Here is a 16,187-nt window from a genome sequence, read left to right on the forward strand (position 1 = left end):
CTCATACATGGGCAGATCCATTTATTTGGAGAAGTTGCCCAATGAGCAGATCTTGCACCGATATGACCTTGAGTGGGCGATATGGGACTGATCTGATTGTGAGCCCTAGAGCCCAACGATTGTATCAAAAGGCCAGGAATGGAGGTGATGGAAACAAGGACCACATTGACGAACCGATGTGGTCCTTGATCCAAAGGGAATTTTAAGCCTGCATCTGATTTTGGGCAAAATATCAATATCAGAAGCCAGTTGGAGGGCCCCATATACCCTCCAATAAGCTGCCGACTTTTTCTGTTGGCAGCTATTCTTGGCACTTGTGTGGCCACCTTTAGATTCTGAGTGCATCAACTGTTTGGCCAACAGTGGGGTATTTATTTCTGCCTGCCAAATTTTGCACTGAAATAAACAAGGAAATGCCCTACACTCTAACCCCCATCTTAGATGACTCACAGGACTAAAATCAGCACTTTATTAAATATTAATTAAAATCATAGAGCGCACAAACCAATACACGCCTGACGCGTTTCGTGGCCAAAACCACTTCCTCATATGCTTATGCGTCAAGCGTGTATTTGTTTGTGTACTCTATGATTTTAAATAATATTTAAGTGCTGATTTTTGTCCCGCGAGTGTCTAAGTAATGCAATTGGACTTTCCAATTGGTCTTCACATGGTAGCACAGCAGGACAGGTAGTATGGATCAGTGAGTGCTCCCTGTACTTCTGCTCTATCTTTACTCCAGCTTAGATGATATAGAGGGTGCAGCTGAAGAAAGCAAGTTGCCCTACCATAGTTCCTACTGTTTTTGTAGGCTGTGATTGCAAGAGTTTTCTCTTTTTGGAACTGTTTAATGTGCCGACAGCAAGGCTCTTGGGTGTTATTATGTGTCCGCATAAAATTTTTTTGTTTGCACACCACATATTGTTGTGCCCCTGATTGGCAAATGGAATAGGATTGCTTGGCTTTGACGCACACTTGTTGCCTATTCCTGCTCTAGATGAATTGTTTTCTGTCTGTATTTTCCTTACGGTTTCCTCTTCCATCATTAGTTACTGATTTCTTGTTGTTTTTGTTCTCAGTTGAAGCTTATTGCGTCACAGGCCTTCAGGTCTGTAAACAAAAAGTATCCTCAGTGTCCATAATGTGCTAATAAATCACGGCCATGGCTAGCAAGACTTTTTTTTTTTTACTCCATTTTTTCCCCTCATTATATGAGTACCATTTATCAAGATGTTTATTGTCTGAAATGTTGCAGCTTAAACTTTTCTTGACGTTCCTCTGCCAAATGGTCAACTGAATTGATCAAGCAGAAAATTTGTAATATGGATATGTAAGGGCTGCTTACGCATTGATTCCACTTGCTCTCTTATTTGTGTGTTCTACTGCATGGGAGCTAACTGACCCCGTTCTTATGTATTGGGACTGTACCCATGGGAGTGCACTGAAATGCCAACTGCAGATAAAAAGCTTGGATTGTATTATCCCATCTCTCAAACACTGACACCCAGAAATTCCATTGTTTTCCATGTACCACTAAGCAGTGTGGCTGAAGCTAGAATGTACTACATATGTATGCATGTAGTATGAATATTTTTATTTATATGACAAGCTGTCTGCCTGTACACGTAGATTTTGCCATGATAGGCAGGTTTAGCATAGGAGCAGGGACATAAAGACAGGGTCATCTCACCCTCAGACAAAAAAAACAGGTTTATTTTGGGCAAGCTCTTCCCATCATAAAGGTTACAGGAATACAATTCATCAGCGTTTCAGCATCACACATTCAAGACTTTTCCCCACTCAGGGGTTCTCACCGTACACTCTGGAATATTCTGGGCTTATGTTGCCATTCTACTTAAGAGTTGGGATAACCGGTAGCTCAATCTCACGTGAGCCTGCAGCTTTCTTTTAGACAGAGGAGAAACTGTATATACAGTAGACACCATGCTTCTCTTGCTTCAAGAAGACAAAACGTTATTAACACTTCTGCAGTAGCAGACAAAGACCATGCCTCATGACACTGTATCAGTATAAGATTACTATGGGATCTGTATAAGAGCATACACATTAATATATAACCGCTTCTCTCTAAGGTCTAAGCCCTGCTGACTCTGGAACATTCACGCTTCTCACTCAGCCTTTCTGACTCTTGCCTCCAAGGATACCAATTCACTAGCTTCTGGCCTGGCTCTCCTTCTGGCAGCACTATACCCCCCTCCAACATAAGGAGGTGTCCAGAGCACTACAACCCTATACAACACATGGAGGTCCGGAGAGCACTGAGATGTAATTCCAACCTTTACTGCTCACCTACAGCCGAATAAGACATCTACCTGAAAACACTCAATGGAGCATGGACTTGAGGGCCCATCCTGCTCTCCCCATTCACTACAGTGACCCATTTAATACGAGGTTTCCTAAACGGGCACAGCTTTGCTTGCTGCAACATTATACACTGTATTTTCCCTGGAGGTAATAGTGGACCAGGTCCAACACTGGTGAAAGATACATGTAATAACGGTCTTGTCCAGCAGATCTCTGACATAGGTTTGCCACCTCTACAGGACACACACCTCACCTAGTTTACTTTATGTACATGCATTACAGACAAGCAGCATACGTCTAAATGAAAAGCTTATTGACTGGGCAGGGTTGAAAATGAATAGGAGTCTGGTTTAAAAGAGGTGAAGTGGCAGCTATAATGCAAGCTGAGAGTAGAGTGCTGCCACTTGCTATTCAACTGCCAGTGAGTGTTTTCAGTGTTGATTAATCTTCCTGTCTTATTTGAATGCCACAAAGGCTGAACAGGCACGAGCCCTAGTTATGCCCACTCAACACATTATGTAACCATATCCAACTTCAGTACTGGTTGCTTGAGGCAACTGCAAGATCAGCGTTCAGTTCTTCAGGCAGGTCATGGTTAAAATAAAGCTCTTATGTTAAATCAAAGCTTGGGCTTCTAGAAACCCTAGTGAGCGGCACCGTTGATTCTCCCTCTCTTCTCTTTTAGTGTATTTAATTGTTGGCAAGGGTGTGTGGTCACAATTTAAAGGAGAATTCAACCCGTAATAAAAAAACAGCCTCAAGGAATGGGGGAACTGGAACTGCCCCCCCCCAGTGATTCTAGATGTCTACACACCATCCCACTGTATGGTAGCTGAGTAAGCACTTAAAGGACCAAACATTCCAGCAGGCATGTAAAATCAAGTTGATGTTTATTTTGTACAGTAAAGCTAACCTTGCGCATTTCTTGTTCACCAACACTTCACAGGCTCTGATTGTCACTTTATGAATAAGTGTTGGTGAACAGGCTCTATATATGAGCCTATGATTAAGTGTGGGTGAACACAAAACGCATAAGGCTACCTTTATTGTACCAAATAAATATCAACTTGATTTTACATGCCTGCTGGAATATTTGGTCTTTTTAGTGTCTGCTCAACTGCCATACGGGTGGATCTGCTCCCTTAGCTGAAGGCTCAGGGCAAAGCAACTGGGCCTCTTCTTAACTTTCATCTGGACCTTTCCTTTGTTTTTGTGCATTTACTTACCATCCGAGGCCTCAATAAACATACCAGCCAGGGTACTGTTTGCTGAGCATTATGCCGGCATCTTCTTCTGGGCTTTAAAGGAGAACTAAAGCTTTACTAAAGAAGTAACTATAAATGTTGTACATTATATTTTATGCTTCTGTACCAGCCCAAGGCAACCACAGCCCTTTAGCAGTGAAGATCTGTGTCTCCAAAGATGCCCCAGTAGCTCCCCATCTTCTTTTCTGCTGATTCACTGCACATGCTCTGTGCTGCTGTCACTTACTGAGCTTACATAGAATAGAAATGTCACAATATAAGGCTGATTAATTAGTAATTAATACAGATAATTACTACATGACAGCACAGAAACCAGTGCAATTAGCATCAGAATTTAATAATCAGCCCTGTAGCATCAGCTTATATTACAGGCCAACCTCATTTTCTGCTGGATAATTAACGACGACCCCTAAGCTTAGCTTCTCAACAGCTGCTCAGAGCCCACTGAGCATGTGAGTGTCACAGACACTTTCCAAGATGGTGACCCCCTGTGACAAGTTTAAAGTCCTGGATCATTGCTGCTATTGACAAGCTGAAACTTTAGGCTGGTGCAATGAGTTCAGTATATAAAACATGGCGGTTTTAGCCCTATTCATTTTTAAGGTTTAGTTCTCCTTTAAAGTGGTGGTTCACCTTTAAGTAAACTTTTAGTATGTTATAGGATGGTCAGTTCTAATAACCTTTCCGATTGGTCTTCGTTATTTAATTTTTATAGTTTTTGAATTATTTTCTGACTCTTACAAGATTTCAAAATGCTCTGTAACGCTACACATTTTATTTTATGGCAACTTTTTTTATTACTCAACTTTCCATTCAGGCCTCACCTATTCATAGTCTAGTCTCTTATTCAAATCAATGCATGGTTACTAGGGTAATTTGGACCCTAGCAACTAGATTGCCAAAAAGGCAAAATGAAGAACTGCTGAACAAAAAGCTCAATAATTCTAAAACTACAGATAATAAAAAATGAAAACCAATTACAAATTGTCTCAGAATATCACTCTCTACATCATACTAAAAGTTAATTTAAAGGTGAACAACCCCTTTAAGATAGAGGCTTGCAAGCCGGAGCTGCAGTTATTTCTTAGAAAGTTTATATGAAGCAAAGCTCCCTGAAAAGTTGAATATGATGTTACTCCGACTGTACTGCATGGCAACTAGATATGAATCACATTGTTCTGCGCATCCTTCCAGATGTCATTATAATGAGTGGCTTTCTATAAATAACCTTCAGGAATAAATGAAGCGCATTCATCAATCGGCAGAAGTGAAGGGTTCGGAAACTGGCACAAAATTAGACTGAGTAAATATAGAATATGGCAGTTGCATAACAGTGTAAGTGTTGGATCAGTGAGAGCCTCATGATAATTTTCTCCCGGTACTGATCCATTGCAGTGGAGCTTAATGAACTGGGCTTGGAGAGTCAGCTTGCTTGCCTCCTCTTCTCTCTGCAGATTAATAATGGGGGACTGGACTTCTCCGTGCGGTTTCCCATTATTATTATTATTATACGAGCGATAGTTTGTCATATGATGCCCTTCAAATGTTTAGGGCCATTGGGAGAAAACTTTCCATTTACTACAGTGACTAGTTGGAATCCATTCCCCAATACCCGTAAAGGGGTTGTTCACCTTTATATTAACTTTTAGTATGACATACAGCGTGATATTCAGAGACAATTTGCAATTGGTTTTCATTTTTTATCATTTGTAGTTTTTGAGTTATTTCGCTTTTTATTCAGCAGCTCTTCATTTTGCCTTTTCAGCAATCTGGTTGCTAGGGTCCAAATTACCCTAGCAACTAGTGATGGGCGGGCCGGCCTGATACACGCGGGTCGGTTGGGTTCGGCCCGACCTGACCTCGCACCCCCATTTGCAGGTGGCACCTTACACTGCTGGCTTCCGACTTCTGGGTTCCAGTTTTCTAGATGCGCGGCTGCTTGCCCCGCCCCTTTTGTGACTTCATCGGCGGGGCGGGTGTATAAAAGGAACCCAGAAGTTTGGAGGTCGGATATCGAGTGGAAAAACCCGACCCGCTCATCACTACTAGCAACCATGCACTGATATGAATAAGAGACTGCAATATGAATAGGAGAGGCCTGAATGGAAAGTTGAGTAATAAAAAAAGTTGCAATAACAATAAATGCGTAGCCTTACGGAGCATTTTGTTGTTAGATGGGGTCAGTGACTCCCATTTGTAAGCTGGAAAGAGTCAGAAGAAGAAGGCAAATAATGCAAAAACTATAAAAAAAAAAAATAATGAAGACCAATTGGAAAGGTGATTAGTATTGACCGTACTATAACATACTAAAAGTTAACTTAAAGATGAACCACCCCTTTATTATTCATATAGCACATGCTTTACAGAGATTATGCATCATTCGCATCAGTCCCTGCCCAATGGAGCTTACAATTTAAGGTTCCCATCACATTTACATACTGTGAAGTCAATTTGATCAGTATTGTGAAAGGAACCCAGGATTCCAAGAGCAACACCATACAAGCACAGGGATAACATACAAACTGCTGCCCTGGCTGGAATCGAGCCCTGGACCCGAGTGCTGCATGGCAGCAACTAAACACTGAGCGACTATGCTTCCCATAAGCCCAGTATATACAGTATCCACAGTAATCAGAGGGATGGCATCAGTGGTGTAACTAGATGTTATTGGACCCACAGCAAATTAATTTTAGGGCCCCTCTAAGGGTCAGTCCACAGTCCAGATTCAGGGAGAATAGTCGCCCCAGCGACAAATTGCCTCTTCTTCGGGGCGTCAATCTCCCCGAACTGCCTTCCCCCTGCCCACCGTCGGCTAAAATGAAAATCGCCTGTGGCAATGCACACGCGACGCTTAGTTTTCTGAAGTTGCCTCACAAGGAAACTTCGGGCGGCTTCTGAAAACGAGAAGCCGCAGGGCAGGGGGAAAGCAGTTCAGTGAGATTGACGCCCCGAAGAAGAGGCGATTTGTTGCTGGGCCGACTAATCTCCCTGAATCTGCTCGTGTGGACTGACCCTAAATATTCAGAGGTTTTTCAGTTTTCCCAATATATATCGAAATTGCACTTTAGCCCTTTATATTATCTTTAATACCCCCCCCCCTCTACTAAATGATCACCCCCTGCATGCTTTTTCATTACTCACACAAAGTAAAGGGAGTGAAATCAAAAAATGCATGATTACTAACATTGGAGATAAATATCTAGAGAGATTTCTGGAGATGTTGCCCATAGCAACCAATCAGATCTTTGCTTTTGTTTTCTAACGTATAGGTGGCTGTTTAAATCTAATTGCTGATTGGTTGCCATGGGCAACATCTCAAGAAAGCTCTCCAGATATTTATCTCCAAACATGACCAGAGTATAATTGTCTTCTCTTTATGTTTCTTCTCTCTCAAAATTGAAGCTACAGGGGTGGTGAGATCAGCTAGAATTTAACTGGATAAAACAGTTAATGGACATGTTTTTTTTTTATTCTTAAAGTAGAAGGAAAGTTTTTCACCAATTCCAGTCTCAATGCACAGTTACCAGTGGAATTTGGACCCTAGCAACCGGATTACTGAAACTGCATCACGGAGAGCTGCTGAATAAAAAACTAAACTCAAAAACTACCAATGATAAAAAAATGAAAACCAATTGCAAATTGTCTCAGAATATCACTCTGTATATCACACTAAAATGAATGTAAAGGTGAACAACTATCTTAAAGGAGAAAGAAAAGTCGTTTCACACTTGGGGGTGCCAAATGTTAGGTTGCTACGGTCCAAATTCCACTAGTAACCATGCACTGATTCAAATAAGAGACTGGAATATGAATAGGAGAGGGGCTGAATAGAAATAGGAGTAATAAAAAGTAGCAATTACAATAAACGTGTAGCTTTACAAAGCATTTGTTTTTAGAGGGGGTTCAGTGACCCCATTTCAAATCTGGAAAAAGTCAGAAGAAAACGAGTCAGGAAAGTTGCTTAAAATTACCATTTTATAATGTTCTAAAAGCATAACCATTACCATTATGCTTCTTTTTTTTAACTGTATTAATAGAGGAGTAGGAGTATTTAGAAGAGTAAAGAAACATTTTCCTCAATTAATTATTTCACTGTTTACACTGCAAATAATTCACTCTACAATATAAAAATTAATTCCTGAACCAACAAGTGTATTTTTTAGTTGTAATATTGGTGTGTAGGTGCATCTCAGGTCATTTTGCCTGGTCATGTGCTTTCAGAAAGAGCCAGCACTTTAGGATGGAACTGCTTTCTGGCAGGCTGTTGTTTCTCCTACTCAATGTAACTGAATGTGTCTCAGTGGGACCTGGATTTTACTATTGAGTGTTGTTCTTAGATCTACCAGGCAGCTGTTATCTTGTGTTAGGGAGCTGCTATCTGGTTACCTTCCCATTGTTCTGTTGTTAGGCTGCTGGAGGGGGGGGGGGATATCACCCCAACTTGCTGCACAGCACTAAAGAGTGATTGAAGTTTATCAGAGCACAAGTCACATGACTGGGGGAGCTGGGAAACTGACAATATGTCTAGTCCATGTCAGATTTCACAATTAAATATAAAAAAAAACCTGTTTGCTGTTTTGAGAATTGGATTTCAGTGCAGAATTCCCATTAGGAACTGGTCTATCAGCACCCTGGCCAGTGACTCTGTGCTGGGAGCGTTAGGAGTTGGTGGAGGCACAGGGCCAGTGTTGGACTGTTCCAAATGGCATATTTCATGGCCAATCTCTGATTTCTATGAGAACATAGAGGCTAAATAGACAGAATAATAGATCATAGTATGTAAAGAAAAGAGACTAGGAAAATAGAGGTTTAGTGAAAAGAAGAAAAATAATACTGTAGTACTGAGAAGGCCCCTGGTCTAAGGTTTTTTGGTGGGCCCCTGGTGTCCCAGTCTGATACTGCACAGACAGGGGTGCTCGGCCAATGAGGCGAGTTGAGGCTGTTGCCTCAGGCAGCAGCGCCCCACTAGGTACCAGGGGCAGCAAAAATGCTGCTCCTGGTACTTTAAGATCGAATTTCCTGGGGAGGGGGGGCAGCAGCAACTGCTGCTGCCTCAGGCAGCAGAGGGGCCAGGATCGCCCCTGTGCACAGAACACCCATAAAGAGACGCTATATTAACACCCTGGCCAGTGACTCTGTGCTAAGCAGTATAGGAGTTTATGGAGGCACAGGACACCCATAAGGAACTGGTTTATAAACACCCTGGCCAGTGACTCTGTGCTGAGCGCTTGGCAATAGTTGTAGGGGGGCACAACAATGTCACTAACAGAACAGATATGATGAGGGTACAATGTCACTAACAGACCAGATATGATGAGGGTACAATGTCACTAACAGACCAGATATGATGAGGGTACAATGTCACTAACAGACCAGATATGATGAGGGTACAATGTCACTAACAGACCAGATATGATGAGGGTACAATGTCACTAACAGAACAGATATGATGAGGGTACAATGTCACTAACAGAACAGATATGAGGAGGGTACAATGTCACTTACAGAACAGATATGATGAGGGTACAATGTCACTAACAGAACAGATATGAGGAGGGTACAATGTCACTTACAGAACAGATATGAGGAGGGTACAATGTCACTTACAGAACAGATATGAGGAGGGTACAATGTCACTTACAGAACAGATATGAGGAGGGTACAATGTCACTTACAGAACAGATATGATGAGGGTACAATGTCACTAACAGAACAGATATGAGGAGGGTACAATGTCACTTACAGAACAGATATGAGGAGGGTACAATGTCACTTACAGAACAGATATGATGAGGGTACAATGGGCAGGGAGTCAGAGGGTGGCATAGGCTGGGATGAATGTTGTTAATTGAGGCACAAGCTCAGCCAAGAGGAATTAGTTTCAGCGCAGCACTCGCTGACTGCCAAGCCTAATGAATTAGCAGCTCCGGCTGCCAGTACAAGCCACACCCAGGTGGCAGTTGCGAGAGAGAGAGCTGTGATTGCTGTTAGTGCCTGGGAGCTGTCTGGGCGTCAGTCAGTGCTGATTGCTGGGAGGGGTACAGCAGGTACATGGGCCATTGAGGGAAGTGGATTAGTGGGGGGCTGGCTGCTGGCTGCTGATTGGCTCCTGCTGGGGTAGAACATTATTAGCGCTGCCGAGACTCACTGAGGAACTGTACTGTCTGTACCGGCCGCACCTGTGCGCTTTTAGGATCCTTAGCGCTTCTCTATAGGAGAAAAGGGGTTAGCGTTACCCTCAGCATCTCGTTACTGCTCAGCGCCCCAATAATCCGCCAAGACGCCCCGGATCCTGTACAGAGGCTCCTCCAAGATGGGTCGGGAGCAGCGGCAGCAGCAGAGGGGCCCCGGGCTCCGCATCCAGCGCTCGCACAGTCGCAGCAGCCTGTCCGCTTCTTTCGAGGCTCTGGCCGGTTATTTCCCCTGTATGAACTCAATGGAGGAGGATGAAGGTGAGGCCTGGGGCTCCTTGTGCTCATATCACATAGCCGGTTATATAGGAATATTTCAGCCGGCTGTTCATCGGGTGTTGTTCAACTGCAACTCCCAGAATCACTTAGGTGGGAGCTGTGGGTACAGCAGATTGGCCATTCCTGACTTATTTATGCCCCCCCAAAAAAGCCTCAGTATTCCCAGGCTCCCCATTATCTTTAACTCCGGCCCCAGCTGCTGCAGAACCTCTTATTAAGCTGCCAATCATTATTCTGTTCTTATCACTGAGCCCTGGATCATCAGATGTTCTGCAGCAGCCAGACACCAACACTGACCTGTTCCTTTGCTCTGGCTGTAAGAGAATGTGGCAGTTGTAGTGTTAAATACAGGGACACTTGCTGATTCTTTTGTGGATCTACCGAGATGCAAAACTGACAGTTGGGAGGTTGTATAGAGGGGTGCCTGCCGCCATTCCCACTCTCTGTGGGGTCTATTTGTATACAGATGGAATATTGTGCCCCACAGACTTATATTGGTGTTCTCCAGATGTTGTTGAACTACACCCGCTAACTAAGGTTGTTGCTGATGCTGAAAGTAAAAGTAAAGCCCCCCCCCCAAAAAAAGAATATGAGTTGAACGACCTATCCCCAGTAAGGGCAGCAGTGTGTACTAATGTATGGGGGTTAATGTAATAGTGTATTCATGATATATTCTGTAATAAGTAGAGGCAGCGTAATGTGATATATCCGCTGTATTGCTGGCATGACCTTCTCTCTGGGGTTTTACCCGATGATATTAACTTGAATTTGCTCCGTTTCAGCTTGAATGACTCACTTGATCGATCATTCCTACATCTAATTGCTTTATTCTGGAATTTAATATTGTTCAATCAGTGAAAAAAACTCTTAATTAATAATACTCTTCCTTTATAAAGTTCATTTGCTAGATGTAGATGTAGCACATCAGCGCTAGTATATATTGTAGTTTAACAACAGCAAGAGGGCTGGGGTTTGTGTGACCCCACTATAAACATTGTGCAGAAGGGGTTAGAGCAATCACGGGGGGGGGTTGCAGAATTCTTTTCGGAAGTTCTGATCACTGTAGAACGTGTGTCGCAGCAGGACCCACATGAATTGACATTAAATTGGACAAGGGAGATTGGGGCTGTGCTGATCAAGAAATAAAGGAACAGTGCATTCATCTCTCTCTGCTGCTGCATATTACTGCACATTACTGGCTGCACATTACTGCATATTACTGCATATTACTGCATATTACTGCATATTACTGCTTGGGAACCAATAGCCTATTCCCCTATTCCCTTTCCATTAATTATTCGGTTTCCTCTGGCATAAAATTGTATTTAGCATTTTTCCAAGATAAAGAGGGGTGCATTATTATTATAAGTGTGTGTGTGTATGTTTATGTATATATAAACCCTCCACTGCATATATTATATTTATATAATATAATATTTAATAATATATATGCAGTATATTCTTGGAAAACGTCCCAAGAGGGAAAACGTTGCATGCATTAAATATAATCTATATATCTCATCTATCAATCCATCCAACCATCTTCTGTCTGTCTATCTATCTGTATCCATCTTCTATCCATTCATCCACCCTTTATTTATCCATCCGTCTTTCTTTCTTTCTTTCTTTCTTTCTTTCTTTCTTTCTTTCTTTCTTTCTTTCTTTCTATCTAGTTATATTTCTATTTAATCTATCTATCCATCCAACCATATTTTGTCTGTCTGTCTATTTATATCTATACATCCATCCATCCATCCTATATTGCTCTGTCTCTTTAACTACTGTATACACGTCTGTCCATCCAGCCATCTTTTATTGCTCTCTCTCTATCCATCCAGCCATCCATCCATGTTCAATACATCCATCTATGTCTCTCTATCCATCTTCTATCCATCCACCGTTCATCTATCCCTCCATCCGTCTTCTTTCTTCTATCTATCTATCTATCTATCTATCTATCTATCTATCTATCTATCTATCATCTGTCTCTCTATCTGTCTCTATATCCAATCTATCTATCTATCCATTCATCCATCATCTATCCATTGTGTATCTATCTATCACCATCTATTTATCTCTCAATATAATGTGTCTTGCCACCCAGACCTATCAGTTATACTGTATAGCAGTTTGCACTAAACATTTAAGCAGAACCCACACAGGTTTGCAGCAGTGCAGTAACCTATAATAAACAAACTGCACCCAGACCACCAATATTAATTACTAATTAATGGGTCTGGGTTATTGCAAAGCAAGTAAACGACTATAAGTAGGACAACTCGGAATAAAGAAAACGATGACTGTGTCCCTGTTAATTTCTGTGACCACTTTTGGCTGGAAAACTATTATGTGATGTGTGTGTTTGAGCATATGCAGTATATGTGTGTATTTGCATGTGTGTGTGGTTATTTACACGTGTAGCACTAACTGGCACAGTATGTGAAAGAACTCGCTGTACCATTCCCACCGTCTGCCATTCTCTGTCCTGTCACTGAGGGGTCCAGTGTATGAACAATTACCTACAATAGGATTATATATGCAGCTAACTTTGAAAATAATGCTACATAATATGCTGTCGGGTTTATAACCCTGCTGTACAGAACATTCCGTAAACTGCTTCTGTTAAATGTGATAATGTAACAGCAAACATATACATTTAAATCCAGAAACACACAGGCAGAACATTTAGCAGTTTGTTGTAGTCTTTGCTTATGTACTCATGTGCCTGCAGAGAGCAATGGGCGGTGTCTCCGACAGCGGTCCCTAAACTGTGAGGCTGATCTCCAAAGGAGGCAGAGAAAGGGGCCCGACCATTTAGGGTTACATTTGGGGAAATTGCCCTTTATAGATAATCCTGGAAACCCCCCTTAAAAGGGGTGTTTCACCTTTTAGTCAACTTTAAGTATGTTATAAAATGGCTAATGAAGACCTTAACGGTTGAAACGCGTAGGGCCTGTGCTTTGGGGTCACTTTTGTAACTATTTTTCTATTGTAACTATTTTGAGTGTGCAGACTTAACTGTTTTTTGGAATGCTTTATCAATTTTGGTGACTCTTCGGGGGAATCCCGTAAGAATTGCACCTCGTTTTGTTGGGTGTGCGCCTTCTATTTCTATTTTTGCTTTCAAATTGTAACGTGTCAGAGGGTCAGCGACCTGCTTATGGGAAACATGAAAATAAAAACAAATTTACTTTTAAAGCTTAGGGATCCTGTCATCGGAAAACATGTTTTTTTCAAAACGCATCAGTTAATAGTGCTGCTCCAGCAGAATTCTGCACTGAAATCCATTTCTCAAAAGAGCAAACAGATTTTTTTATATTCAATTTTGAAATCTGACATGGGGCTAGACATTTTGTCAATTTCCCAGCTGCCCCTGGTCATGTGACTTGTGCCTGCACTTTAGGAGAGAAATGCTTTCTGGCAGGCTGCTGTTTTTCCTTCTCAATGCAACTGAAGGAGTCTCAGTGGGACATGGGTTTTTACTATTGAGTGTTGTTCTTAGATCTTCCAGGGAGCTGTTATCTTGTGTTAGGGAGCTGATATCTGGTTACCGTCCCATTGTTCTTTTGTTTGGCTGCTTAGGGGAAAAGGGAGGGGGGTGATATCACTCTAATTTGCAGTACAGCAGTAAAGAGTGATTGACGTTTGTCAGAGCACGAGTCACATGACTTGGGGCAGGTGGGAAATTGACAATATGTCTAGCCCCATGTCAGATTTCAAAATTGAATATAAAAAAATCTATTTGCTCTTTTGAGAAATGGATATCAGTGCAGAATTCTGCTAGAGCAGCACTATTAACTGGTTCATTTTGAATTTTTTTTTTCCCCATGACAGTATACTTTTAGGGTTGAGGAAAGCTATTAAATATTTTTAAAGAGGCGTGGAACACAAACTTAGGGTGCAGTTATTTAAAAATCATGAGGGGTTGTATTATCTCCAGGGAAGTGTGCTGCCTGAATGGGACCCCCTAGTGCTCCTTACTTACTACTAGGGATGAACCAGGTTCAGGATTCTGCCTTTTTCAGCAAGATTCGGATTCGGCCCAATCCTTCTGCCCGGCCGAACCGAATCCTAATTTGCATATGCAAATTAGGGGCGGGAGGAAATTCATGTGACTTTTTGTCACAAAACAAAGAAGTAAAAAATGCTTTCCCCTTCCCAACCCTAATTTGCATATGCGAATTAGGATTCGGAATTGGTTCGGTATTCGTCGGAATATTTCGCAAAGGATTCAGGGGTTCATCCGAACCCAAAATAGTGGATTCTGTGCATCCCTACTTACTACCCCCCGTCGGTTTAAAGCAGTCCCTAATATTTTGCTGAATGAGGACTTCACCTATAGAATAAGGCAAATTTCGCTTCACTTACCAGAGCCCATTCTATAAACAAATACAGATATAATGGGCTGTGTCATTGGGAAACCTGTTGTCGTAAGGTTATAAGATACCAGGGACACATACAGAATATTCAGCTGCTTGCAGTGCGTTTAAATGCAAATAGATTGCAATCAATGTAACCCAGCGACTTACATTATGTCGAATCCTCCCTGAATTTACAATTAATCTGGGATCTTTGTTATTTGGGAAGCTCTGAAATATTCCCATAGGGCCATTTCCCATAACGGGTTTCTGTTCATACAAACAATTCTGAATTGTTAGTCTTAAAGGAACAGGTCATTGTAAAAATAAAAACTGGGTAAATAGATAGGCTGTGCAAAATAAAAAATGTTTCTAATATAGTTAGTTAGCCAAAAATGTAATGTATAAAGGCTGGAGTGACTGGATGTGTAACATAATAGCCAGAACACTACTTCTTGCTTTGCAGCTCTCTTGGTTTCCACTTATTGGTTACCAGGCAGTGACCAATCAGTGATTTGCCGGGGGGGGGGGCACATGAGACTGTTGCTTTTCTGAATGCTGAGGATCAATTGCAAACTCACTGAACACTTATGTCCCATGTGGCCCCCCTTATAATTGCTGACTAACTCAGAGTTAGAGAGATGAAAAGCAGGAAGTAGTGTTCTGGCTATTATGTTAGACATCCAGTCACTCCAGCCTTTATACATTACATTTTTGGCTAACTAACTATATTAGAAACATTTTTTATTTTGCACAGCCTATCTATTTACCCAGTTTTTATTTGTACACTGAACTGTTCCTTTAAATAATAAGCATGTATGCCACTGATGCTAAGGAAACTATGTTTATGTCAAAGCAATCTTACTGGGTTTTCAATGCTTATATGTTCTTGATGTTCCTTATTGCATTGGGAAAAAAGCCAGGGGCCAAACATTCCAAATCATAGATCCTATACATGTAGTAAAACCCGGTGAATTTAAATGGAGTCGTCTTCATGCAATATATGTAGATACAGTATGTGTGTGCTGTATACATCAGCTGTATAGGACACTGCCTGCCTCTAGTGAAACAGACATTATTCTTTCTCTGCAATTGTCTTTGCAGTGATTTTGTGTGTCACCTACAAGTTATTTTCCGAGCGCCCTAGATGGGAAGGTTGCGCTGTTCTACTTAAAGTTAATGGCACATCCCATTACCCACAACACTGTTTCATTCTTGTTTTTTCATCCATTAACCCCAGTAAAATAAATTATACCATTTTCCTTTCTTATACCCACAAGTGCACTTATAGTTTTCTCTTGCTCCTGCAATCTGCCTTCAATTCTCTAACCTTATTATTGATATTGAACACAAGCGCACACAGGGCAGAAATGCTGCTCGTTATTGGAGCTGTAATTATCTTTCCAAGATATGCCTTGTTAGTAGTCTAGGAAATAATCGGCTTCATTGAGAGAGAGAGAGAGAGAGAGAGAGAGAGAGAGAGAGAGAGAGACTATACAATATTAAGAGCAAGAGAGCATGTACTTGATACAAGAAGCTTGCAGCTTTTGCTTGTGCATATATATATATCTATATATACATATATTGCAATATATTTAAGCTGGCCAACTACGTCAAAGTCATCCCATATCTGGCTAGTCCTATGCTCAATTTTCATCTGATTCATTAAGAATTGCAATATATGGACAAACAATCCCTGTTTTGTTTAAAGGGTAAGGCATTTTTCAGTAGCAGTATGCACAAAATGTCGCTGTCTTAAATATATTGAT

At 41.5% G+C, this 16,187-nt stretch overlaps 1 protein-coding gene across 21 annotated transcripts in view; it reads left to right on the plus strand.

Annotated features, from left to right (window-relative positions):
• The window catches only part of LOC108719375 (regulating synaptic membrane exocytosis protein 2), a 360,080-nt gene that overhangs the window by 331,092 nt on the left and 12,801 nt on the right, over positions 1 to 16,187 (plus strand). Inside the window, exon 1 of one of the 21 annotated variants that reach the window (XM_018268201.2) lies at positions 9,644 to 10,042. The exons of the other annotated variants lie outside the window; for them this stretch is intronic. Coding sequence (XP_018123690.1) covers positions 9,904 to 10,042 — 139 coding nt within the window. The 5' untranslated portion in view covers positions 9,644 to 9,903. Of the gene's footprint in view, positions 1 to 9,643; positions 10,043 to 16,187 lie in introns of those variants that run through there. 21 annotated transcript variants of the gene reach the window in all.

This window comes from Xenopus laevis, chromosome 6L (assembly GCF_017654675.1).
Source record: "Xenopus laevis strain J_2021 chromosome 6L, Xenopus_laevis_v10.1, whole genome shotgun sequence".
NCBI lineage: Eukaryota > Metazoa > Chordata > Amphibia > Anura > Pipidae > Xenopus > Xenopus laevis.